At 45.1% G+C, this 26,590-nt stretch overlaps 1 protein-coding gene across 2 annotated transcripts; it reads right to left on the reverse strand.

Annotated features, from left to right (window-relative positions):
* Positions 1 to 22,087: 22,087 nt before the first annotated feature.
* On the reverse strand, positions 22,088 to 23,600 carry LOC128756152 (tripartite motif-containing protein 16-like). Of its 2 annotated transcripts, none has more exons than XM_053860408.1 (2): positions 23,453 to 23,600; positions 22,088 to 23,383 (listed from the first exon to the last, which is right to left on the reverse strand). In XM_053860408.1, the coding sequence occupies exon 2, from the start codon at positions 23,360 to 23,362 to the stop codon at positions 22,454 to 22,456; it is 909 nt and encodes a 302-aa protein (XP_053716383.1). In that variant the 5' UTR covers positions 23,363 to 23,383; positions 23,453 to 23,600; the 3' UTR covers positions 22,088 to 22,453. The 2 variants fall into 2 exon arrangements, with proteins under 2 accessions (XP_053716383.1, XP_053716384.1); XM_053860409.1 differs by having other exon boundaries at positions 22,088 to 23,364; positions 23,453 to 23,538.
* Positions 23,601 to 26,590: the final 2,990 nt, after the last annotated feature.

A 26,590-nucleotide genomic window follows, 5' to 3' on the forward strand; every position in this document is an offset into this window, starting at 1 on the left:
GAGGCGCATTAAAATAAAATAGCATCGACAGAAGGCATGTGAATGTCACAGCAAAGATGGAAAAGAAAAAATAAGACTAAAATTGAAAGAGGAGCCGACAGCTGAGGACTGTCTTCAGTCAACAAGGACAAAAAAAAAAAAACTGTTTAATATGGATGGATCTGATGTTTGAATGTTTTTCTCAAGAAATGATACAGAAAATATGCAGAGAGGGATGTAAAAATGTGGTGAAGAAGGGAGAAACGACTGGTCGTCTTGCATCACCGGGCGTCTATCGCGTCAATAGACACCAAATATTCGTACAACTCTGCTATTGCAGATAACTTGAACAAGTGAATGAAACTGAACATATTGCAAAAGAAAAGAGAGCAGATGCTTCAGTGTATTTGGACGATATTTGAGCTTAACTGAGGTGTTGCTGCTGCAGGCTGAACGACTGACAGGCCACGTGACAGTGGGTTTCATTCTTTGGGTCTGGACTGTTCCTTACGCAGAAACGGCTTGTGAAGGTTCTGTCTCTGAGGAGATCCAGACGCTGACAGAGCCAGTCACAGAGGAAGAGTCGGACGAGACCACGTCAGTCCATCCGCTCCTCTCCACAACAGCTTCCTTAATCCACTGACTCTTTGAAAGGAGAGGACAAGTTGCTTCCTGTTGTGGGAGCAGACGGACGACGTCGGCCGTGAGAAAGACGCGACTCATAAGTCCACTTCATCCGCGGCTCGCTCCTCCGTTGTTCTGCTCTCCTGCTCCAGGCGTTTGCTGAGCAAGCAGCTTTCCATCTGCCAATTTCTCCGCTGCTCAAAGTCAAAGGCTGGCGCTCAAATGTTTTCACCAGATAATTCCCAGAGAGCCCAGATTTAATGAAGTGCCTTTCCACTTTGTTTTTCCGGATCTGCTGTTTATCGGCGGAACACAATCGGAGAACTGAACTGCTGCTGGTTTCAATCACGCGGCGCAGCTATTGTGCGGCGGCTCTGTGGATATTAGAAGTGGATGATGAGCGTTTTATCTGTGACTAAAGCTCGTCTTTGACTCTCGCCGGGTTCGACACGCTGACACAGTCACCAGCGGGAGACAAACAAAACAGCGCAGCTTCAAAAGCTCTTCAGCTTCTTCTGGCTCCGCTCTGAGGAGACACGTGTGAGCAGACGCTCGCCCATGATTATCGGAGGGTTCAGACACGTAAATATGACAGGACTCTCTTCGCGAGTCTGGGGTTTCACAAGGAAGAAGAAGAGGACGAAAGCTCTCACAAAAGTCAAGACGGGACGGGAGGAAATGATGCTCATTAATGGAGTTTTTATTAATTTCTTTTTCTTTTATCATTGCAAGTCTAATAAGTAACTATATCTGGATCTATTTACCAAGAGATGGGAAATTACATTTCCTGTATTCTACTGTGACAAATGGGAGGGACCAAAGAAAATCATTATTATTAAAGGTTGCTCGCATTTTATATATATATATATATATATATATATATATATATATATAAAAAAAATATTTCAATGTAATAACATATGATTTCATTTTCCAGACAGTTTGTTCAAACATTCTCAATAGAAATAATACATATGACGCCATGATATGATGACATGATCAGGTCGTATCTTATTTTTTTTATTTTGAGGGACGAGAGTTTTTGATTTGAATGGAATTATGCATTTTAATTTAAAAGTATAACAAAGAAGGCAAAAGAAAATAAAGGTCAAATTCAATTCAGAATGATCAATGAACGATACAAAGCACAGTTTCTTCCAGAGTTTTGATCTGACCACACAAACACAGGCACAGGGAAGCCTGAGTGTATCAGATACCTGTCTTACAGTGTTTGGTGTTTTGGCTGCCGACTGGCTCAGCGACGCAGCGTGTGGCATAAGAAATTAAACTGATGAAGGTAAACATGATTCATAGAAGAGTCTGCAATTAAAACCCAATAAACAAGAAAACATGAAAGTTGTCAAATAAATAAAAACATGAAAAAACAAAGCTAAAAAGGAGCCAATTATGAAGATACAAAAACAAAAGGGAAAACAGAAAAAATGTTGAATGAATAAATAAAAGTAAAATGTATATGAATGTACTTTAAAATATATGCAATATAAAAATTTATATACATTATATACTAAACTCATGTATCATTTTTTTGGGGGACAAAAAAGTGCAAAAGATTTGATTAAAAAATGCTTGAGAAAACCTGCAACACCAGTAAACAAATTCATGAAGATAAACATTATTGATAGAAGAGTCTGCAATTAAAACCCAATAAACAAGAAAACATGAAACTTGTCAAATAAATAAAGAAAAAGATGAAAAGCAGAAGAAAAAACAAAGCTAAAAGGAGCCAATTATGAAGATAAAAACATAAAACAAAGGGAAAACAGAAAAAATGTTAAATAAATAAACAAAAGTAAAATGTATATGAATGTACTTTAAAATATATGCAATATAAAAATTTATATACATTATATACTAAACTCATGTAGAATTTTTTGGGGGACAAAAAAAGTGTAAAAGATTTGATTAAAAAATGCTTGAGAAAACCTGCAACACCAGTAAACAAATTCATGAAGATGAACATGATTGATAGAAGAGTCTGCAATTAAAACCCAATAAACAAGAAAACATGGAACTGAGGAAATTAATAAAGAAATGGGAAACTAAATCACAGAGGACATGATGAGAAGCAGAAGAAAAAAAAAAAGTGACAGTTCAAAAATGAGCCAATTCTGAAGACAAAACTAAATAAAATGAGAATATGTCAATTGGAGAAAAAAAAGATATTATTCAATAAAAGTAAAATGACAAACATCTTCATGTGACTCAAAAATCTAACGTGAAGAGATTCTGTTCAGTATTTCATGTATATATTTTCTTGGAGTGAAAAAGTGTGATGTATTTGATGAAAAATGGCTGAGCAAATACGCAACACCAGAAAATGAACAGACATGAATGAAGACAAACGCTGGAGTGAAATATATACAGTACATACAAAAATGCTGTTGGAAAAGTCATTTGTGGAGAGAAAATGGGAGGGACGTTGCTTGACCTCTGACCCCTCCACCTGCCCCCTGCTCATTACAGACCTCCCTCATCTGTGGAACACGCTCTGGAGTCTGCAGAGGAACGTGGTCTTCTCTCCTGCAGGTGCCACTTGAATGGATGCTGAGCGTGATTGCATCCCCACTGACCTTGTTACAGAGTCGCAGTCAGTCAGCCAGACAGACGGCGCAGGTCGAGGAAGAAATGGGTCGCTCGCATTCTTCTCTGCAGGTTCTCCGTCAGCCAGACAGAGGAGCAGCCATGTGACTAATGCAGCAAGCGTGCTAACAATCTGATGTGCCTGAGCCAATCGGGCCGCCGCGTCGCGCCGCTCCTGTTATTCATCTCGCAGCGTCGGCGGCGGAAGCAATTTCACTTTTGTCTCACTCTGTTTTTCACTGTCAGTCGGAAAGGCCGAGACAGAGGGGGCGCTGCTCACCCTCCGCACCGCGGGAAATCAAAAGCTTCAAGATTTGTGCAGGCTGAGTGGACGCCACCTGGTTTTGGGGGAGGGCAGGTCAGTTTGACCTGGACGAAATCCGAAATCCTAACTCTACTCCAGGTTATAAGACGTCCCATATTGACGTTGGGAAAGTTGCCTTTTGCTTCCTATACTGACGAAAAAGGCAGCCTTGCGTGACATGTGAAAGAAGATGGTGTTTGTGGCCATTCATTCTATGTTCTAAATAACATGCCAGAGTGCTACTTAAAGCCCATCAAATGGGCGTGCGATTTAGTCATTGTGACTTTCAGTACCATGACTAAGGAGGAGAGCCAGTCTTCCCAGCGATGCAGTCTGTTCTTGCGCATTCCCACTGCGGTATTCTGCGACGCGCGGTCGCGCCTCGAGCTACAGGGAAGTAAAATGTCTCGGTGCTCAATGCACGCTCCATGCTGTCTGGAACGCTACGGAAGGAAACGATTCATTCAGCCAGTGAAACACATCTGCGTAACATTCTACGCTGACGGCTGCCTTCTTCCTCAGTATAGGACGCAGAAGTCCACTTTCCACAGTCAATACATGACGCCATGGGAGTGAGGATGTTATTACGGGTGGGACTTTAACAAGTGAATTACGATTAATTAATGACAACAAAAAAACGCATTAAAATATTTTAATAGCAATTCATCTTTTTAATTCAGTGTAACAGTGTGCTCTCCAGACAGCAGGGAACCTTTGTCAGTGCAGCAGTTCCTGCTCCACTGATCCCACTGATGCAGCAGACACGTGGCAGCTAGGATGAGAACAACAACAACAAACATGGAGGAATCCTCCCTGAACCAAAGCAAACAAAAGCATCTGTTGGCTTTGGTTCAGGGAGGTTTTTCACTACACAATGCCCAGGGTTTCCACCACTCTGAATCGACTTGACATTCCAATTATAACTTATAACATTGAAATTCTTGCACAAATATTTCAAGACATGAAAAGAGCTTTAGTTTAAATCAGGTGATATAAAACTTGAATATAGTCACCATGGTGGTTTATTGTGCTGTTGTCAAACTGATGCAAAATAAACAATATGTTGTTTAAATGTATGGATGGCTCCATCATTTGATTCAGTCATATACCACATTCATTGAAATTGAAAAATGTGGCTTATTGTGGCAAATATTCTTGTACAACTGCGATTAATTGATCACAACTCATTTTTTTTAATCGAATCGCCCCCCTCGTTGTTGTAGAAGCGAACCAGAGCCCGCTATCTAAAGACAACTTTGTAAACAGATGGTAGCACGTGGACAAACCATCTGACTCATATTCAGCAGCAATATTATTTATCCTAAACGTGTCGCATGAAGAGAACATCTTGCTGACTTTACATCCAGCTTGGGAAATATTCCCTGTGGTGGATGTTGCTTGTTTCCAGAGGACACACCGTTCCGAGGCGCTGCGGCGGCGGCGGCTGAAGGAGCACAACATTACGCGAAGGACAACAAAACACCCTTGAAGTGTTCTTCTCTGCGGTGCAACGGCAACCTTAAACGCTCGCCTACAGTGTGTCCCGTCCCAGCTGTCGGAATAACTTACATCAACCTGTCCAAGCATGGAAGAGCTTCCCCTTCTGGAATGCGCAGCGTCCCAGATCCCTGGGAGTCAAGAGGTAAACACGATTTAATCGGCGGACGGAACACATGATGAGATTACCGCCAACTTGAAGGTGATAGTTTATTGCGTTTACCCTTGAATGAACGCCGTTTTCACCAAAGTTATTTCAAATAGATCAGACAAGGCAACATTGCGTTTTGTCTTTGTCTCAAGTTCAGCACAAAATGCAGTAAGAGACTTGAGGTTTCCTGCACTAGCAGTAAAAACATGAGCCTCGTGTCGTGAGCACTGAGGCTTCATGACACACCATAGTATTTGGAATTCCAGGGCACTCAAACTCATTTCAGAGCATTTCGCGAGCAAACCCATCAACGTGTCATGATCCTTTCGACTGCACCAAAGCTTGGTGTCACCACCCTCTTCCTCTTTATTTTATGTGAGGTGTCATTGAATTAGTTGTTCAAAGCCAAACATATTACAGCAGACAGTGCCATCTGGTGGCCTCTGAAAATCAGGACACTGTGTCATGAAACCTACCCTTCAACACTGTCATGAAGCCTCATCTACCCTTCAATACTGTGTCATGAAACCTCATCTACCCTACAATATTGTGTCATGAAACCTCATCTACCCTACAATATTGTGTCATGAAGCCTCATCTACCCTTCAATACTGTGTCATGAAGCCTCATCTGCCCTTCCATACTGTGTCATGAAACCTACCCTTCAACGCTGTGTCATGAAGCCTCATCTACCCTTCAATACTGTGTCATGAAACCTCATCTGCCCTTCCATACTGTGTCATGAAGCCTCATCTGCCCTTCCATACTGTCATGAAGCCTCATCTGCCCTTCAATACTGTGTCATGAAGCCTCATCTGCCCTTCCATACTGTGTCATGAAGCCTCATCTACCCTTCCATACTGTGTCATGAAGCCTCATACCTCTGGAGGAGCAGCAGTGTTCTTTCTTTTTCACGGTTCTTTTTCCATGTTCAGTAATAAAAAAAATGAACAAACTAAATGAAAGCAAGTTACAGTATGTGACCCACTGTTGAGTGAGTATGTGAGGCCTCCAGAAAACTGTTTGTCGATGGCAATATGGGACCATTGAAAACCTGTGTCCACTCAGAACCAGTCGTCTCCTCATCAAGGAAATCCGGAGCAGATCCCTGGTGCAAATCAGAGCTTCGGCTTCAAACTCAAATTAAAGGTGGAGTGTTTGTCCTTGGTCTGAATCCTCTGGATGAAGAGGAACAGAACGAAAACAGAGTGTTGCCTGTTTTGAAAACAAACACGGTGAAAAGGAGCCACTTGCGCCTTTGATTTTCAGTCGGGAAACGCAGGACTGAGTGGCGGCTTGTTTTGGCTCAGGCACAAACACTTCCGTCTTCAAACTCACACGACAGCCCTCCATGTTTCCTTTGCTCAGAGTCGGCATCCTGATGCCACTTTTCCAGTGTTTCTCGCTGATCTGAGTGGGCGAGTGCATTAACTCTATTAGATGTGCTTTTAATTCAGAGCAGCATTTTAAAGTGGGGGGGTTGGACGTTTAACATCTGTCTGTGTCAAACTACATTTATTATTGATTGTGTCTTGAGAGCACAAAGCAGTTTTTTTTGTTTTTTGAGGGTGACAGCGCGGGTCTCTAAGTGGGCTGTGGCTGTGGATAACCCCCATTTTCCCGGCCCTCACTCTGGGGCCTCCTGTCACTGTGGATTTGTTTAAAAGGAGGCGCAGTGCTCCCTTTGTGGCAATTATTGCATCCGACTCTTTTGTTGCTCTATTAGGATCAGTGACCGTGGCGCTGAAGCTTCCTGGCTTCCTCTCGCTCAGAAGCAGCTTTTATCCTGGGGAAGGAACGCGCCGAGTCACTTTTATTTTGGCCACTGGAGAAGAAACAGGATCCAGTCTGGGGTGAAACAGTACTCCATTAATTCAGAGGAATCACATTTGCTGCTGTTCACAGATGAAGGCAGAAGGAGCTGCTGAAGTCTGAGTCAAATTAAATGACCATTATTTTTTTGGTCATTGGTCAAATCAAACACTAAAATGTCTCAATTTCTGCTGGTCAATTTGCATATTTCATCTGATATTTTTGTTATGCTCATTCATGGAGGCAGAGCCAGATGCAAGAGACCAGGCGAGAGCTCAATGAGCACGTTCACATGACGGTCCAGAAAACCGAATTAATACATCGATACGTCTGAGTATGGTCATTTAAAATGCAGGTATGCAGCTTAGTTCGACTCCTGGAGAGAAGCTGGAATTTCTCTTCGTGGGACTCCATGACCTGGATGATGCAGCTAATAGCTGGGCGGAGCTAGTGTGTAGCCGGTGGCTGGACTCAGCTAGCATGTGGACCAGTAGCTGGACTCAGCTAGCATGTAGACCAGGAGCTGGACTCAGCTAGCATGTAGACCAGGAGCTGGACTCAGCTAGCATGTAGACCAGTAGCCGGGCTAAGCTAGCATGTAGACCAGTAGCTTGACTCAGCTAGCATGTAGACCAGTAGCTGGACTCGGCTAGCATGTAGACCAGGAGCTGGACTCGGCTGGCATGTAGACCAGGAGCTGGACTCGGCTGGCATGTAGACCAATAGCTGGACTCGGCTGGCATGTAGACCAATAGCTGGACTCGGCTGGCATGTAGACCAATAGCTGGACTCAGCTAGCATGTAGCCAGTACCGTTTGGCCAGTGTGGCGGCATCACCTTCTTCATCATTTTTTTCTTTTCAAGTACTCGATGCAGTGACTCACTACTGCCACCATACGTGGCTCATGTATTAAAAGTGAGCGTCTCAAAACAAAAGAAGCGCTAGCGGGGGCCTCGGCCCTATGGTTAAGAATGACTGCTCTCGTGTGAGTCTGGGACATCCAGAGGTTCTCCAGAGGCTCGGTCCTGGTCCAGCCCCGGTGTTTTCCATGAATGTGTCATGAGTGGATGGTCCTCCTCTGTCACCGCCCCTCGTGACATCGGCGATGAGGCCCACCTCACCGGTTCTAATCGGAACTTCCCCAAGGGCACCGCGCCAGCGATGAATATCTCGGCTCCCGTGCCTTTTTCTGTGGAGCTGTAACCTGGATCTGAAGCAACGCCTCCCCCTGGGACGCAGAGAGCCCCAAAAAGCCGGTGCCTTCAGGGAGGAAAAGGAAGCTGGCGGAGTGTAATATCCTGTCAGCCGCGCGCGTTGGATTCCAGATTAGATTGTCGAGGGATAGCAGTCAAATTGGATTTAGAGAGTCGGAGCGCTGTAAAAACTGCATTTTGATGTCTCAACACCGCCACCGATAACGCCAGCCAGATGTTATAGCATCAGTCGCGTGTTTGGGATTTGATTCCAAGCCTTTTGCAAATGAGACAGAAATCTGCTGATACCTTCCCAGGTGAAGCCGTCTCATCTTTGCTCTGCCTGACACTGAGGCCTCACTTTCAACACCTTTTTGCTGACAGCATGAAACACAGCGAGGCCCGGGGACGCTCCAGGAAGTTCCTCCTGTGTTTGATGGAACGCTTCACTTCTCCAACTGTTCTGGGACCCAAACAAAGAGACCACGTGCCAGTGAGGAGAAGACTGCAGTCATGGATATTAAGGATGTTGGAAGTGTATTCATTGAGCACCTCTTGGCAGGCGGATCACAAAGTGCCTCAGAGACAGGAACAGACTTGTCATGTTCAGATCACAGTGTGCACATCAGTGAAGTTGAAGGCCAGAAGGAAGCAGGACAACCGGAAATACAGCACATGGATGAAGTTGAACAGGTGGTTGATCTGCTCAGGCTGACTCTTGCAGGGGGGGGAGCTCTGATAGTGAAGGATCTGTCACCTCGAGATTTAAAGACTGAGCAGCGTTTCCGCCAGGATTTCTTGTAACTGTGGTGCAGCCTCCCCTCTCAACAAAACAACATTAAGAAGACATGGAAGGCAGCCAGTCAAGAGGTGGTACAGAAACACAGAAGCAGGAAGTGGACTCCACTCCAGTCTGAAGCCGATCCTCACTCTTGTCCGTGTCTTCATGTGTCCAGCGACTCGAGTTCCGCCATCAACGGATTCAGTCATGATATTTCTTTCAGCATTGAAAAACCGTCATATTCATCTCCACCTCTGTGATGCGTTATCCGCTTGTTTCTTGTACTTGAAATGAGCCTGAAAGTGAGTTATGGAAACAAATATATTGTACAAACATAGACTTCAAATGAGTCTCTGTACCAAGACCAGAAAGAAGATCATGACCGTCAAAATCAAAGGGAAACGCCTGGATGTTAGTTTAGTTTAGAGTCCTAGTTTTTGCATGGCAACAGAGCAGGTCCTCTCCACACGTGTCCCACAAAGTCACGGACACATCCACACTCTACACAAACATCCTAACACACGAACAAGACAGATAATTCACGTAAACACACAACCACCGCCACCCTGCTCCCATAATCCCCTGCTCCAGAGGCAGCCTGGATCGCCACAATGCACCAAATTTAGCATGAACTAGTGGAAAACATCTGCTTATAAAACGGTGACTGTTTGATGATGAGTTGTGACATGGCTGTGACTCGATGTAAAGCACCATATTTTACCAGTTGTTTAACTCATTTTAAGATTCCCTGTCCACTGTAGGCAAAAGAAGAGACTCGGTTAAGCTTGAGAACACTTCCAAGTGTATGTGATCTTGTTAAGAACCTCATCATGTGCAGTGTATTGCCAACGTAGAGCGAAACAGACACAGTCAATCGTGCTTGTCAGAGAATAGCTGAAATTCTCGCGGCAATACATCGTGAATCATAAAGAAACTCACCACTTTGGTCTCCTTCACATCAGCGGCCACAATTCTTAATGATTTGGAGAAAAATCACCATAAAAAAGGATGAGATGAAAACAACTTTCTTTCGCTTCTTCACAACATCGAGGAGCAAAACAACCTGAAGATGTGCAAAATAAAATGCAACCACGAACAAAACATCCCCCCAAAGTTTTTTTTTTCCTCTTTGTGAAGCACATTTAGTGAGAAAAGTGGGGCAGAATTCACTCTGCTGTCTGTTATGACTACTACCAGAGGCCTTGCCTCTCTATTACCGGTCGCATCGTGATTCTTGGGTTCTTTCTGGAAAAATGAGCTGTTTGGCTTGAAAGAAAAATCGACCAGCATCTATTGATCATCCATTCCTGCTCTCGGGTTTCACCTTAGTGACCAGCACAATCCATATTCCACAACTCCCCGCGGAATGAGCATTTTCTTCCCCGACATCTTTATTTTTAGTCGTCCATGCATTTTTTTTACTAATAGAAACGTCTCACTTCAGGCTTCACCTGTGTGTTAATCCCTCCTCCACCTCTCGCAGTGATATCGGGAGTCCATTAGCCGTGCGCTTGAATTGCATTAGCAACTCTGGGGAGCCCCCGCTGCGGCCCGGCCTGCAGGAACAGCTGAGAGTGTGGGCAAGGCAGCTGGAGGGGGGGGCGGGGGTCCAACCTCCAGACCCCTCGCCGCTCCTCTAATGGCCCTGTCGACTCGGCTTGCTGTCACGGACCCGCAGAACAGTCTCCCCGGGGGTGAGAAAGGTCCGCGGTAATAAGACACAAGTGTGCGTAAATATTCCGCCAAAGGAGCGTGCGGCGACTGCACATCAAATATGAATGGCCTGTCTGCTGCTCGGCTAATGTGTTTGTTCATAAGCGAGCGCATTACGACCAGGGAGAGTGGAAGTGCCGCGCCGCCGCAGGATTCGCTCTTTCCTAGAGAGAGGAGCGAGCGCAGACGGGCCAATATTTCTTCAGCTATTTCAAACAGATCCGATGTTTTTTTTTTGTTTTTTTTTGAGCTGGAAGAAAACTTTTTCTTCCTCGAGTCTGATCATTGTTAAGTAGACTCAGCTGCCAGACTCACAGTTCAGATGTTGAGCTGAGATTAGATTATTTTGACTGTGGTTCTACTGTCGTTCTGGTTTATGTTGCTCTGGTTTCACAAAAAAAGAATCAAATTGTTGTCTGATTTTGGATTTAAAGCATGAAACTCAACTATTTCTCTCAAAAGATTGTGGCCATTACGGACTCGTATTGTCTTATGATCATTTCAATGATATGAATTTCCTGAGCCTGAAAGCACTTGTGCAATCACTGACTCACCGTCACATGTTGCCTTCCAAGGGTTGTGACCAATCTGATAGTCAACTAGTTACCGTCTAGTCGTGATGGGTCGATGACGTTTCATGAAACAGTACTGCAGGGTTGATGAAACGGCGTCCTCATTTTTAGAGGCCACTAGATGGCGCTCTTGGTTTAGAAATGATGTGAGGCTTCATTGAATGAGTTGTTCAACACCAAACATTTTACAGCAGACAGCGCCATCTGGTGGCCTCTGAAAATCAGGACACTGTTTCATGAAACCTCATCTACCCTTCAATACTGTGTCATGAAGCCTCATCTAACCTTCAATACTGAGTCATGAAACCTCATCTACCCTTCGATACTGTGTCATGAAACCTCATCAGCCCTTCAATACTGTGTCATGAAGCCTCATCTACCCTTCAATACTGTGTCATGGAACCTCATCTACTCTTCAATACTGTGTCATGAAGCCTCATCTACCCTTCAATACTGTGTCATGAAACCTCATCTACCCTTCAATACTGTGTCATGAAGCCTCATGTACCCTTCAATACTGTGTCATGAAACCTCATCTACCCTTCAATACTGTGTCATGAAGCCTCATCTACCCTTCAATACTGTGTCATGAAACCTCATCTACCCATCACAAACGTCTTCCACAGCGATTGGTTGACTAGTCAACATGACACAATTTGATCAACACGGTGACTCGTCGTGCTGTAAATAGTAGTAAAAAATATAGAATAGAATAATAAATGAGTGGCTGTGGTGTCGGGGATCAAGAGAATAATGGATGTACTTTGCCTCTATTGTCACACGCTGTTAATGGCCTGCTATAGTTTCAGTACTGAGAAGCTTGATGGAGTTTAATGGGAAAGTAACAGAAAGGATTTGAATAGCCATGGCACTGAGCCCAGGCTCCTGCTGGCCTCTTGTTCGTCTGAACCAGTGGTGGGACGTGCCCCCCCTCCAGCCTGAGCAAGACCAGTGTGACGGCAGTTAGAGTGGTAGTTTGAGTCGTGACGAATGCAGGGTACTACACCAAACAAACAAACAAACAAACAAAAAGAATACACTTGACAAAGCTGAATTAAAAAAAAATACAATAAATACAATACATCCATGTCTAAATATCATAGATATAAGTAAAGTGTAAATCAAAGTATCCCTATAAAATATTGTGATTCATTTTCAAAACCGCTTCATGAACAATTTTTACTGTTCGGGGGAATTCACTTTCTTCATCATGTTTTCTTGTCAAGAACTCCTCCATAGTTGGTGACTATCACAGATTTGCGGCTGTCAAGGCAAGTCAGTGACTCACTACTGCCACCATACGTGGCTCATGGATTTTTTTTTCTTTTTTTTTGTTGGGACCATTTCTTGACAAAACACTGTCCTTCGGAGGACTGTATGACAAAGACAAGCCTCAATTTGAGGACGAAGACTTCAACTTGACTGGGTGCTTCTAACTGGGCTCCAGTCTGGTTCAGAGTCCTGGTTCAGGTGAGCCACGTGTCTTGGATGGTCGGGTTTAGGAGGAGAGGCTGGGGAAATGAGCATCACATAGACAGAGGGTGTTTCAGAAGCATGCTACATTTATTGAAGCTACTCAAGAGCACACTTTGCCCATCTGAGAGGCTCTTCCTCCATGTCTGACTCTGGAGACAGCTGGGACATCTGCGTCTCCTCCACAGTTGCCGGGAGCTGCCTTCCCCTCCTGGCCCTCCACACCTTCACCTCCACACCACCCACCACACACAGCATCACCAGCACCGCAGCACTGAGCAGCAGGGACCTCAGCAGGAGGGGATCCACCTCTGGCTCTCTGAGCTTCACCAGGGTCTCAGACCTGAAGACACAGAGGTCACCTCTCATCACCTGACACCAGACCTGTCCACTGTCCTGCAGAGAGACGCTCCTCATCACCAGGCTGCTGTTAGAGCGATACATGTTGTCCAGTCGTCGAGACCCAACATCAAAGACTCGTCCTTCGGTTCTGTTGGACCTCATGAACCAGTGAACCACATCAGTCTGGTCCCCACAGTGGAGAGTGAGCTCCTCCCCCTCAGTGAAGAGCTGCACAGCAGGAGGCTCAGGCTCAGGACACACATACAGGCGATAACTCTCACGACCAGTAGCACCAAGGTCACAGGTGTAACTACCCGAGTGGGTCAACCTCAGAGATGGAAACATCAGAGTGGAGTTGAGACTCTCTGTCTCGGACCCCAGTGAGTTATACATCCTCCAGTTGTGTGTTTGGATTCTGCTGTCGTCGGAACAGTTCAGCTCCAGACTCTCGCCCACCGAGCGCAGGATATACTTTGGTGGAACTTGAACAACGAAATGACTGTGAAGGTCACAGCTGAGCTGCTGCCTGACCAGACAGAAGTAGGAGACGGTGTCAGATCGATCAACTGTGAGCAGAAGAGAAGGTTTGTTCTTCACCAGCGAGAGTCTGAAGATGGAGGACGTTTCGTTGTCAATTAAAGCCAATCCGTCGGTTCTGTAGTTATCAGAGGCCCACTGAACACTCTGGTTTGGTCCCGCACCGTCACAAGTCAGCTCCGCCGTCTGGCCAACGTCCAGGAACAAGCTCCGACGTCTCATCTTCTGGTCATCACAGACGAGGAGCGAGGACTTCCTGTCCAGCATCAGCTTTCCCCGGGTCCAGCACTGCGTCTGGTACTGACCCGAGTGGGAAACAGCCAGTCTCTTCACCCAGTAGTAGGAGCCAGAGGAGTTCCAGAGGAGCTGCTTCCCGGCAGCGGTCCATCTGGAGACGGAGCAGAAGTCGGCTGTGTTGTCCAGGTAGAAGGTGTGAGACCAGCCTGCTCCCCTGATGAGCTCAGCCTGGATGTTGGAGAAGAGCGGCAGCAGCAGAAGCAGCAGTAGCAGCGGCGCTGGTGCAGCCATGTCGTCGTGTGCGAGGGACTGAGCTGTGACGGTTGCTTCACCATCTCAATCTCAACACCATCAGCAGGACGTGACGAGAGGAGGCTGCAGGCCACTTCCTGTTAGCTTCACCAAGGTTCAGGCTGGGGAAAGGATGACTGAAAAGCCTTACGATCAGACCCCACAAAGGTACTGCGATGCATATAGTGTGTTTTGCCAAACTTCTGAGGACCAAGTCTTGACAAGCCACCGTCTTGTCAAGACCAAATGTCCTCACAAGATACAGAGCAGTGATTCTTAACCATAGGGCCGGGGCCCATGGTTGGGCCGCGAGCGCCCCCTAGAGGGGCTTGACTGCTGCAAATCTGTGATCGTCACCAACTATGGAGGAGTTCTTCAAAAGAAAACATGATAAAGAAAGCGATGGCGCCACCAACATTAAAACCTCTTCATGAAAGCAACTATTGAAGCAGTTTGAAAATGAATGAGAACATTTTCGTGGCCATACTTTCATTTACTTATATCTTCTTTGGAGTTTAAATAAAATGTATAATTTTTATTTGATGATATTTAGACATGGGTTTATTAAATTAATTTTATTCCGAATATTATTCAGTTTTTTCCAATTTTCTCAACACTTTGCATCATTTTTTTTTTTTTTTTTTTTTTCATTAAATTTGCTTCTGCTGCTGGTTGGATTTTTCGTTGACAGATAAATATCTTTGTGCTGATCACATGATTTCATGCCATTTCACAAGGTTTTGGTTTGCTTATGTGTCAGTAGGTTAAATGTGGTTATTGATCAGAAATGAAATAATGAATCAGTTCTCTTACTTGTATGGGCCCCGGGCCCATTTGTTCGGCCCCAGATCTAAAAGGTTAAGGACCTCAGGTTTAGAGGGTGAAAACTCCAGTCAAAGTAGTTTATTTGAATTGGGTGTAAGAGTCCTGTTGAAGGTCGACCAACACACAGCACCAGCACCACAGTACTGAGCAGCACAGACATCAGCAGATGGTGATCCACCTCTGGATGTCTGGAGCGTCACCACACACCAGACCTGTTCACTGTCCTGATCACCAGGATCTGCTTCATCATCATGATCTCAACACCATCAGCAGCTCTGTGGAACTGGAGATCTGACCAGGAGGAGGCTGCCTGCTACTTCCTGTTAGCTACTTCCTGTGAGCTTCATCAGGTGTGAAGAGTGGAGGAGGGGAAACAAACATCAGCTGACGTGAGTTATTCACGAGACCCAGACAAAGCCAACATGAATGAGAGCCTGCTCAAATGGCTGTGTGTTTGTGTTCTTGTACTTCTGTCTGAACCTGTATGGGTTTTCCATCAACAGACTGAGACACTTTTGCGAGTCCTCATGTTGTCAAGACTCATTTTGTTGGTTAAAACTACAAAATAGCTGGGTTATTATAACTGGGTTTTGGTTTGGTTCAGAGTGAAGGTGAAGTAGCCATTTGTTTAGATGCTCAGATTAAGGGTGAGAGGCTGGGGAAAGGGTGACGCCAATGTATGTCAATGACAGTCCTCACTAAGATAGGAAGACAAATGTGTGTGTGTGTGTGTGTGTGTGTGTGTGTGTGTGTGTGTGTGTGTGTGTGTGTGTTCTATTGAAAAAAACTATTTGAGAGCGCCATCTAGTGGCACTGGACTGCTTCATGAAACCTCATCAGTCCGTCACTGCTTCCCTGCTGTGACTCTCCAGTCTCTTCTTTAGTGGAGGTTCTCCAGTCGCTCACCGACGTGCGCTCTCCGCAGCCAAGGTCAGCGACAGTTCACCGGCAAGTTTCCACCTTCAACACCAGAATAACCCACTTCAGATGAGGCCGGTAATAAACTATTCAACAGAATTGGAAATATGTAAAATTAATATTTCCATTTCTTAGACGCATTCTGCATGTGCGAGTTGCTCCTCACTGTTGTGACACTTCAGAGGTCATCGCATTCTTACTGTCTCTTTTCCTCAACCGCGTGACGTAGTAAGTCATTCAATATTCATCTATTACAGTGTAATAAAGCCCCGCCAGCCGGTAATGACGTGCTCAGCATATTTTCTGGAACAGACCTTAAATTATTGAGCGTGTAGTGGAGCCAGTTAGCGGCGAGGACATCTTGTTGTTTACTACCTGAGAGCATTATTCACGCACGTGTGGCGCGCGGCTAACATGGCGTGATGAAAACAGCGCAGCCAGGCATTTCTCCATTCAACGTGTCATGAACTGGCCATGAATCATTCACCACTCGGTCAACCGCTGGCGCGCCTCACCTTCACAGAGGCCATTTGAGCAGCGTTCATTATTAATTATCGAATCATCTCTGAATGATAATGGGGCAAACATCTGCCACCTGTTGGTGATCCCCTCCCAGTTGCACAGAAAACTCGACTCATGCATTTTCAGGGCGACTTTAATGTTCGCTTTGACTCACGTTTGACTTCTGTTGATAAATTGGCTTTGTTCTGGAGAATTTTAAAAAATACTTTAAAAAAAGGCTTTTGGAGGTGAGTCACTGATCTGCGACTCACAGGTCTTCGAGTCACTGACTCACATTCTTTGTCATCAGACCAGAACACCCAGACACGGATCTATGTGGAGTGGAATGAGAAAAATATTCAGCAAACTCCTGCAAAAAATGACCCAGATTCTTCTGCAGGAATAGTGATGGGTAGATGAGGTTTCATGAAACAGTGTCCTGATTTCCAGAGGCCACCAGATGGCACTGTCTGCTGTTAAATGTTTGGAATGTTGGAATGTTTGGAATGAAACATTTCACATCAGTTCTAAGCCCAGAGCGCCATCTAGTGGCCTCTAAAAATAAGGATACTGTTTCATCAACCCTGCAGCACTGTTTCATGACACTTCATCTCCCCATCATGAGGTGGGAGCAAAAGAACAGATAAAGAAGGCATGAACAAACAAACAGGATGAAAATTCAGAGACCGGACCAGGAGATCATGAAGGCCAAAATCAGAAACTTCAAACCGGCACCACAAACAAGTGAAGGAGTCAGAGAGGACAGAATGAAGCAAACCTCAGAGGAGAGCAGAACATGATGGAGCCAGAAATGGAACACGACATCAGGCTCATGGTTGGTGACTTAATCATGGACTCCAAGAGGAGATTGTGGTGCACTCAGCCTGGGGCGAGAGACCAAGAGACCACCACCACCCGCCCGGCTCACGTTCTGATGGGAGCTCAGACTCTTACTATTATTTTTATTTGTTTATTTTATTTTATTTTGGCGGTTCATATAGTGGTTCACACGCTCGTCTTGCTACAAGGTTGCTGGTTCGATGTCCGTGTTTGACCACTCATGTGCGCGTGGGTTTTCTCCAGGTACTCTGGTTTCCTCCCAAAGACATGCTCATTAGGTTAATTGGACACCCTCAAATTTATTTTTATTATTTTTTTAATTCACAAATGATTGTTTTTTTAAAGCTTCCCAGTTTTGGCCCTTGTTTGTTTCCATCCATGTTCAGAGCCTGGCAAGGTAAATGGCGATTTCCTGTTCGGGAAGTGACTCAACCAACCAGGTAAAATCCCCCCTGCTTTTCTCTTGTTTTTCTGTGGTCAATGAAGCATCAGTGGAGCTGAAGTCGCTCTCAATGGTGCGGCTGCAGAACCCTCTCAGTCTCCAGGGCGGTCTTTCCTAGTGGCCTAGTTGTTTCCTGTCACATAAAAAAGTCTAACTGAATCACCAGAAATGTTGAAATCCTCCAGTGAAAGTGCACAGCGTGATGCCATCAACAGGTGGCAGCCTGGGCTCATTTTGCCAGCCGGACGGTTTCCCTCCCTCCTGTCTTCCTCTTCTGTTTCTGTGGCTTTTTCTTTATCTCTATCCACGAGTGGGTGTGTGTGGGAGTCACCTCCAGATCCGCCCCCTGGTCCCTCTTCTCACATTCCTTTTCCTTCAGGGTGCTGTGATTTGGAGTCACAATTTTGTGTGTTGTTTATTCCTCAAAGTTTCAGAGACTCGTGTCTGCGCCTCAGTTCACCCGCTGCACCTGAACACAAATCATCAGCTGGTGATCTCCAAACGAATGGTTCACCTCGAGTCAATATTAAGAAGTAAAATACACGTCAATCTCGCTTGTGGGAAATGTCTCAGTGGGTGAAGGTAATACTGAAATGATGAAATAGTTATTATTATTATATGATATATAATAATGACTAGATCTGGAAAACTGAACCAAACTGAGTTGTTTCTGACTCCAGTGTGTGTTACTGGACCCACACATTCATTTCTCTTTTTAAATAATTTTCATGCTAGTTTCCATTTTTTTTTCTTGTTTATCATTTTTAAATGCTATGTTTCCCTTCAGATTACATGTTGCATTTATTTTTTATTTTTTTATGAAACAGTCATTTTTCTATACATTTATTTGTTTTCTTTTTCAAAAAGTCTTTATCAATTGTGTAAATGTATTTCTTGCTCATATATAATTTTTAATTCAATAACGTTCCTTTTTTTAAGTTAAGTTGTTCTTAGCTTTAAAATGGACAAATATTATATACATGCATTTGTATTTATTTAGTACAAATAGTAAATGTTTTATGAGTTGGTTTTGCATGAGTCTATTTTTATATTTTCCCCTTAGAAAATTATTTCAGGCTATTTATAAATATAATAAATATATACTATATACATATAATATATAAATATATGTACCACAGAATCTCATCTCTGATATTTGCGGACAATGTTGTCAGACCAGGACCTTCACCATGCACTGGGCGCTTTGCAGCCAAGTGTGAAGCGGCGGGGATGAGGATCAGCACCTCCAAGTCTGAGGCCATGGTTCTCTACCGGAACAAGGTGGTTTGCTCTCCCCGGGTCAGTGGAGAGTTCTTGCCCCAAGTGTTGGAGTATAAGTATCTCGGGGTCTTGATCTCGAGTGAGGGAAAAGGGGAGCGTGAGCTTGATAGAGGGGTTGGTGCAGCGGCAGCAGTGATGCGGTCGCTGTATCGGACCGTCGTGGTGAAGAGGGAGCTGAGTCACAAGACGAAGCTCTGGATTTTGGGTCATGACCGAAAGGATGAGATACAAGCGGCTGAGATGAGTTTCCTCCGCAGGGTGGCTGGGCGCACCCTTAGAGATAGGGTGAGGAGTTGGGTCATCCGGGAGGAGCTCGGGGTGGAGCCGCTGCTCCTCCACATGCTGATCCCCCAGGAAGAGCTGGAGGAGGTTTGTGTGGATCGGGAAGTTTGGGCTTCCTCGCTCCGAATGCTGCCTCCGCGACCCGACCCCTGATAAGCAGCAGAAGAAGGAAGGAAGGGTATAAATATATTTCAAGCTCTAAGATGATGAGTCACGCCTAGGGGAACAGGGGATGGTTGAGTCGGTCCTATTTTTTCTTACATTTCACTCTCTAACCACGAGGGAGCGACACATTCAGAAATTCTCTACTGGAGTTCGAATCTTCAGTTCAGGCTGAGGCTCCCCCGAACGTGAACCAGCACTTCGTCTCCTCTAATTGAGCCGATTCCCAAACATGGCAGCCGCTATCTGCACTGGTGATTACCGCGAGCTCTGCCCTCGCCTGTTGACTATACAACAGCAAGCTAAGCTGCTAACAAGATGAATGTGTGTCGGCGGTTAATCCCTGACCGTGATGTACGAGAGCTCCTGTCCTCCTTTAATAAACACGTGTATAAAAAGAGAAGAGTGTCATCAGCGCGGGGGCCAGATCACGCCGTCGGCCGGGTGTCGGGCCCCGCGCTCACCTTCATAAAGCATTCCCCACAACGACACTGACACCTTCTTAGAGGAGCATCAAGGCTGTGTCCGGGTGAGCCGTCAGCCGCCAGTGAGGGATGACTCGCTAATATCTTTATGGCGCAGTAGCCGCGCGGCTAACGGCGCAGCCTCTGTTCGCCTCTCACTGGTGGACAAATGAGATGAGCTGATTTATGGAGGCCTGAGAGAGAGGGAGCGCTGGATAAATCACCGGCTCACATCTCTCACAGATGGCGGGAGTTTTCCTCACGCTGCCGTACGTCACGTCCTGGACACACTTTGGCAACAAAGTGAGGCTCAGGATCAGAGAGCCACTGATGGACGCCGGCTCACAGGCCTTCGCTGACTCAGCAGGCAGCTGGGTGCTAGCAGGACACAGTGAGCGGGGTCAGCACAGTTTGGAGGGAATTGACAAGACATCAATTTGGTTTTCTTCTCTTCCATCTTTTTTTTTCAGCCACAAAGAATCGAGGCTCCACCAATGGGACCTGGGCCGTTAAGCAAGTTTGTATGTTGAAATTGATGAAGAAAATTGATATAAATCAAAGAGAACAAAATAATTCCAATTCACTCCAAATAATGCACCTAAGTTTGAAAAAAATTTTAAAAAAATGTTGCTACTGGCACTTGACTATGATGGTATGCTGTGAACACAAAATAAATTAGTTTCAAAATATCTCCTGACAAAACTAGTGACTCCTGACAGTCTCTCACGGAACTATTGTGCGTGTTATTTTGCTTATTTTTGTGTATTTCTTCTATCACTGTCCTGTACAACAGCGCCACCTCCAGGGACCAGAGCAGACTGCAGCGCATCGTACGTTCTGCTGAGAAGGTGATGGGTTGCAGCCTGCCACCTCTTCAGGACCTGTATGCCTCTAGGACCCAGAGACGTGCAGGTCGGATCAGAGCCGACCCTTCTCACCCTGGACATGGACTGTTTGTTCCTCTTCCCTCTGGCAGGAGGCTACGGTCCATCCAGACCAGAACCTCCCGTCACAGGAACAGCTTCTTCCCCTCGGCCATCAGACTGTTGAATTCATGATCAGCCCTTGTTGTTTATTTTATTTTAATGTATTTTTTTTTTAAACGTTTGAAAATTACGGTCTTATTTTTCCGAGTTACTTTAACAAACTTTGACAGAAAAACCAATGCCGTCTGCAATATGATCTCTTTGGAGATATTTTAGTATTTCACATGCCAAACCATTCAACATGGTGGAGCGCTTGATTGTGTTCATGTCCCAGCAGCAGGTTCATTCCAACAAGACACATGCAAACTAAAAAGACAATGACTGTAAAGACGAGAAACATTTGGAGGAGCTACTGAGAGGGAATTTGAACCCAGTATATGTATAATAAAGATCATCCAGAGGGCCGAGACGTCACTGAAAGGTGGATATATACAAGCGTCCACCCGCTCCATGTCAACAGAGGGAGCCGCTCACGCTGACAGGCAGCGCTCCGTACAGCGCTATTCTGTGATCAACCAAGTCCGCACTTCCATCCGTGACTCCGTGATCGCGGTGAATCATTGGCCCCTAATATTCACTGTGACTTAAGCGCCTCGAACGTCATGTTTTTCATCGCGTCGCGCCGGATGTGCAAAGACGTGCGTCAATATTCACATCCACATTTCTTGCAATTTCATGTGGTTTATTTGCGTCGGTGTGCAAGGACCTTAAACCAGCAACTTAGGGCCATGTTCACGACGTCATCTCTGTTTTAGTGTGTCACTGTGTCCAACCTCACGATACTGTCAACATGTTTTTTGGTCATATAAAACCGTAACAGGAAACAAGAGCGGACAACATCTTACCGACACAGCAGCTTCAGGACGCCACATTCCTCTGCCTCCTCTGAGCATTCTTCACTCATTCAAAGAAGAGGCTAGATGAGTCAAACATACAATTGCATTCTCCGTCTCGACTTTCATCGCCCTGATGACAGCAGAGGTCAGGAGGTCATGACATGGCTCACAGCCGACGTGCAGCCTTTCAGTGACTGTTTCAAATACAGTCCAATTTAACAGTCAGACACAGCAACAGTGCAAGTGCTATAATTGTTGCTGTTCAGGAACCAGGAGTCTCAGGGTGTCTCATACACATTTGTTTTTATTCCCTTCTCACTGCTCACGTTGGCCTTGACACGTAACCCGCCCATGAGCCTGTCACAAGGCTTTTTTTCTGTGTTTCAGAAGAGTCACGTAGGAAAGTAGTCAAGAAAAACACTGGCACACGCTCATTGTCAAATGAAAACATTTGTTTATTGGAATGTATAGTTTAATCATGTGTCCATTTGTGGTCTTTCATGATCACCAAGGACCAAGTTCAGATTGTGATTCTCCTCCTGACATTCATCTGCTGGAAGCTCTCTGCAAACTAAAGAGTCCAGTATCTAAACACACAATAACACGGCACAACATGGGCGACAGCTGAGCACTACACCCTCAACAGCGTCACATGAGCGCAAGCGACCAACACCAACTTGAATGACACAATGTAAACTGCACGTTATTCCCAGAAAACTAAAACATACAAGTGTTAGCAGAAACAGAAACACACCATCCCATCGAACAAAGAAGTCACCAACTGGCTGGAGGAGGATGAGCATCAGTCTCACTCCTCTTTCTTGGGGAGCTTTACCAACTCACATGTGGACTTGAAGTTGGACCAAAGCCTGACTCCAACATACAGAGGCTCAGTGAAGGGGATCGGGAATTGCAAAATCGCGGTCAGGGTTTCCTTCTCGACGTTGTAGAATGTCAGAGTCCCTTCAGCTTTATCCAAGTGCACTGCCACCGTGGCACTTGGAGGAAAGAGACCCCAGACTTGCTCTGTGTGGTGTCTGAATACAGGATAAGATTTGGACAGACATAAAGACCAAGATTTGTCATTGATCCCAAATGCACTTTGACCTCCAGTTCTTTCGATGTTCTTGTATGACAGTGCTATGTCAACTTTTCCTGCCCACTTCACCTCAAAGTAACAATCTTCCACAGTCTCTCTGCTCAGGACCTGATGCCATTTTGTGAATCTTTCTGAACTTGCCTCAGGGTTCTGATCTTGGTTTACGTCTTCCACTTTCTTCTCAGTGCATCTGACATATCTGTGTGCAGTGTTTGGATCAAAAGTGATGTCGGTAAAGAGCTTGTTGAACTCGAGCCTTTTCCTCCCTACCTGAGGCTTTAGCCCTGTGATGCTGAGCCACATGTTTGCAGCAAACATCCTCATTTTTTCACTGCTTGCTAACACAACTGCTTTGACTTCATCACAATAGATGGTGGCACGGAAAATCTGTGCTTCACTTTCCATCGTGAGCCCAGCAAGTTCACCAAGGTCAGTGCTCTTCAGTGTGATGACATGGGTCTCTGATTCCGTTACCATTCCCAGCAAGTAATGGATCAGCGTCTTGAAGGACACGAAGGCTCTCGCTGCTTCGCTTGCAGAGGTCTCCAGCTCCTTCATTAGATCCGGCTCCGTCTCCGGCTGACCTGGCTCGCCTCCGTCTTGGTTTCGGTCCGCCATAGCTTATACAGAACAGATGAGCTGCAATGGTAACAATATCAATCAGCCTAACAGAACCTGTTCACTCTGAACCTCCAACAAAGATCTTACGGCTGGTGTGTCCACAGGGAGGAGTGATTGGCTCCGACAGGCAGATGCAGCAGAAGGAAACTTCAACTCTGGTCTCCGTTTGTCTGTCATATGTCAGACTACCTCCGTATATATTTGCTCTGATCTCTGAGTCACATGATCATACCTGAATGAGGTTTGACCTGTTGGGCCAGTGTCGAACCACTCAATGTGACAACAAAAAAGAATTTAGGGCAGAGACTGGGTTTGGCAGAACATAGCCAGGTGAAGCCACCTGGCACAGCACGGGGCTGGGAACAGCACTACGAAAGGTACTACAGTCTTGCATGAGCTTTTCAATGGTACGTGTCCATTTCAGGATTTGAACTCCACAGAACTGAAAAGATTTGATTTGATTAGATTTTTAAAAAAGTCACATTTGCCTGTGAGGCTCCAGCCTGTGTTGCTTCTTCAAGTGGAGCCCGTTTGTGAGCTTAAGATCTTAACTTGGCCTGCCTCTCCTCTCAAACAAGCCCCCAATGTCGCTTCTTTGGCTGAAAAAAAAGTTCCCTCATCAAATTGTTACATTTTGTGACTGAATCTTTTTTTATTGGACACATACTGCATTGATATGTCATCAGCAATTTCCATAAATCGGTGTCGACAAGCTGACCGTAACTTTTCCAACTTCACGGTGCGGCCCGTTTTTCATGACTCTTTATTTACTCCGAGCATATTTGGTGACCTCAAATGACTATTTCAGGTTTGTAAAGTCTTCAGCAGTCCCTGATACTTACAGTGTTCGTGACGGTGAACAACCCTGGCGGTGACTCTGCCTCACAGACTTGACTCTTTAGATCAGAATGACATTAAATCATGAACAATTGTAACAGTTTGAATGAATGAAGGCACCATCACATCGAATAAGCTCCAATACCAATGTTGACAAATACACTTAAGCCCCAAATTATTCATACCCCTGTCAAAAACAAGGCATTCCTTGTTTTTTGTTTCAGTTTCACATTTAGATTTTGCCTAAATAACATATGTGGGCCAGTCTGGAACCATGGCCAGTCATGGTATGTGAGGTAACACTGTGCAAGGTGTTAAATTAAGCTTCAACAACAACGCCACCATGTCCACAATGATTCATACCCCACTGATACTAAGATACTAGCCACAGCATATTCAAACAAACCGTCCTCTCTGAGGGAGCTGAGTTTGCATTTTGGTCTTTCACCGCTTTTCGACGATAAAAGTTGACTTGCTTCTGACATTTCAGTCATTTTCGAGTCGGCACCAGACTTGCCAAGGCAAAGACCATAGAGCTCAGTGAGGACCTGAGAACACACGGTGTAAATGCTAAAAAGGTAGGAAAAGAATTCCCAAACAATTCCAGGTGCCAGTAGCAACGATTCAAAGGAGCAACCAGAAAAAATTTCACAACCTCAAAGGACGTGGACAGAAGTCAATAGTGTCACCTCGACCTGCCAGAAAGTTCAACAACCACTACTAAGGCTGTTCTGAGGATCTGAGTTCGAGGGGTGTGACTCTTATCAAGACAGACTCAGTGGGTACTGCACCAAAGTGGCCTCTATAGACGTCGACCAAGGAAGAGCCCTCAGCTTGAACCAAAGCATGTAAAAGCTGGTCTGACCTTTGCAAAGACACCCTTCTGGTCCTCTGTTCTGCGGTCAGACGAAACAAAGATGGAGATTTTTGGGCACAGAGATGTGGCTTTCATCTGGAGAAAGAAGGGTGATGCCTTTAAACCTTCTTTGGTTCAAAGGCATCACCCTACCTGGCAGCTTGGTTCAAGTGGAAGGAATCATGAGGAAAGAGCAGCACATCAAGATTCTTCAAGAAAACCTCAAGAAGGCAGCAGAGAACCTGGACCTAGAGGAGCATTGGACCTCTCAGCAGAACAATGATCCAAAGCATACGGCCAAGGTGGTGAAGAAATGGTTCCAGGACAATGACATTGATGTTGTGAAGTGGTCAAGTCAAAGTCCTGATTTAAATCCCTTGGAGGACCTTTGGATGGAGCTCAAGAAACGGGTGGCAGCACGGACACCCTCCAACCTCAGTGATCTGGAAACATTTGCAAAGGAGGAAAGGTCCAAAATTCCTGCCGATACATGCAAAAATCGTTTGGAGGCTGTGATGAAAAATAAGGGGTTTGCAACTGAGTATTGGACAGTGTGATTTTTTTTTTGTGTGTTTTTGCACCATTAAAGATGTTTATTTACACTTTCTATCTTTAAAAATTTGGTTATGACTTCAGTCTCTCTTGTGTGTTCTATTTAAGTAAAATCTGACGCGATATATACGCGAACATATGCGAATGTGTATCTGAAAAAACAGGGAAATTGTTTGTTTTTGACAGACAATCATTTTGGGCTTATGTGCACCTGGAAAATGTGCTACTATCAGGCCGATACTATTGGACATCTCTGGTATGTCCCATGTTTTATCATGGCACATACCATGATAAAACATGGCACACATTTTATCATGGCAGAATCTGGTTCGACCTGATGCTTCCAACTGTTTTGAAACTTTCAGACTAGACTCTGTAGTTTATCAGCCGGTGTTCCGTGAGAGTGTCAGGTGGGACATGATCCAGTTTCACCTCATTTGTCCAGAGGCAGAGGTGGACAGTATGATGACATTAAATCATGAACTCTGAGAACGTGTTGTGTGTGCGGAGATGACATGGATTCGCTCATAATCTTTCTAACACAACAGGTCCATGTTGACGCCTTTATGTGTCCTTTACTAGTCCCACTGACAGTCACAGAGAAGAAGCCGCTCAAATGCGCAACTTCCAGTTGTCTTTAAAGCTGATGTGCCTCTAACTTGACCACATGAACACCTCCACCACAGAACCATGGAGGGATCCTTGTCTGACGCCAAAGACTGCCCACACCGCAGCGCTAACAGAGCTAGCAGCCATTGTGACGTGTCACTTCAAAACTTTATTGACACTCGTACACGATCAAAGTTTGCTCCGTGGTTTAAAAAAATAACAAATACAAATACATGCAGAACCTAATACATGGGCTCCTAAATGTGAAGAGAGAAAGAATCATTCATGTTATGAACCACGCGGAGGCAAAGAATGTTAAAGCTTTGTCAGGAAATTTCCCCGACGACAATCAAATCATGCAAAAGAGATTG

Source organism: Synchiropus splendidus, chromosome 3, assembly GCF_027744825.2.
Source record: "Synchiropus splendidus isolate RoL2022-P1 chromosome 3, RoL_Sspl_1.0, whole genome shotgun sequence".
Lineage (NCBI taxonomy): Eukaryota > Metazoa > Chordata > Actinopteri > Syngnathiformes > Callionymidae > Synchiropus > Synchiropus splendidus.

Excerpts from the sequence above, each read along its gene's own strand:
- LOC128756152 (XM_053860408.1), bottom strand. The coding sequence starts at position 23,362 with ATGGCGGACCGAAACCAAGACGGAGGCGAGCCAGGTCAGCCGGAGACG.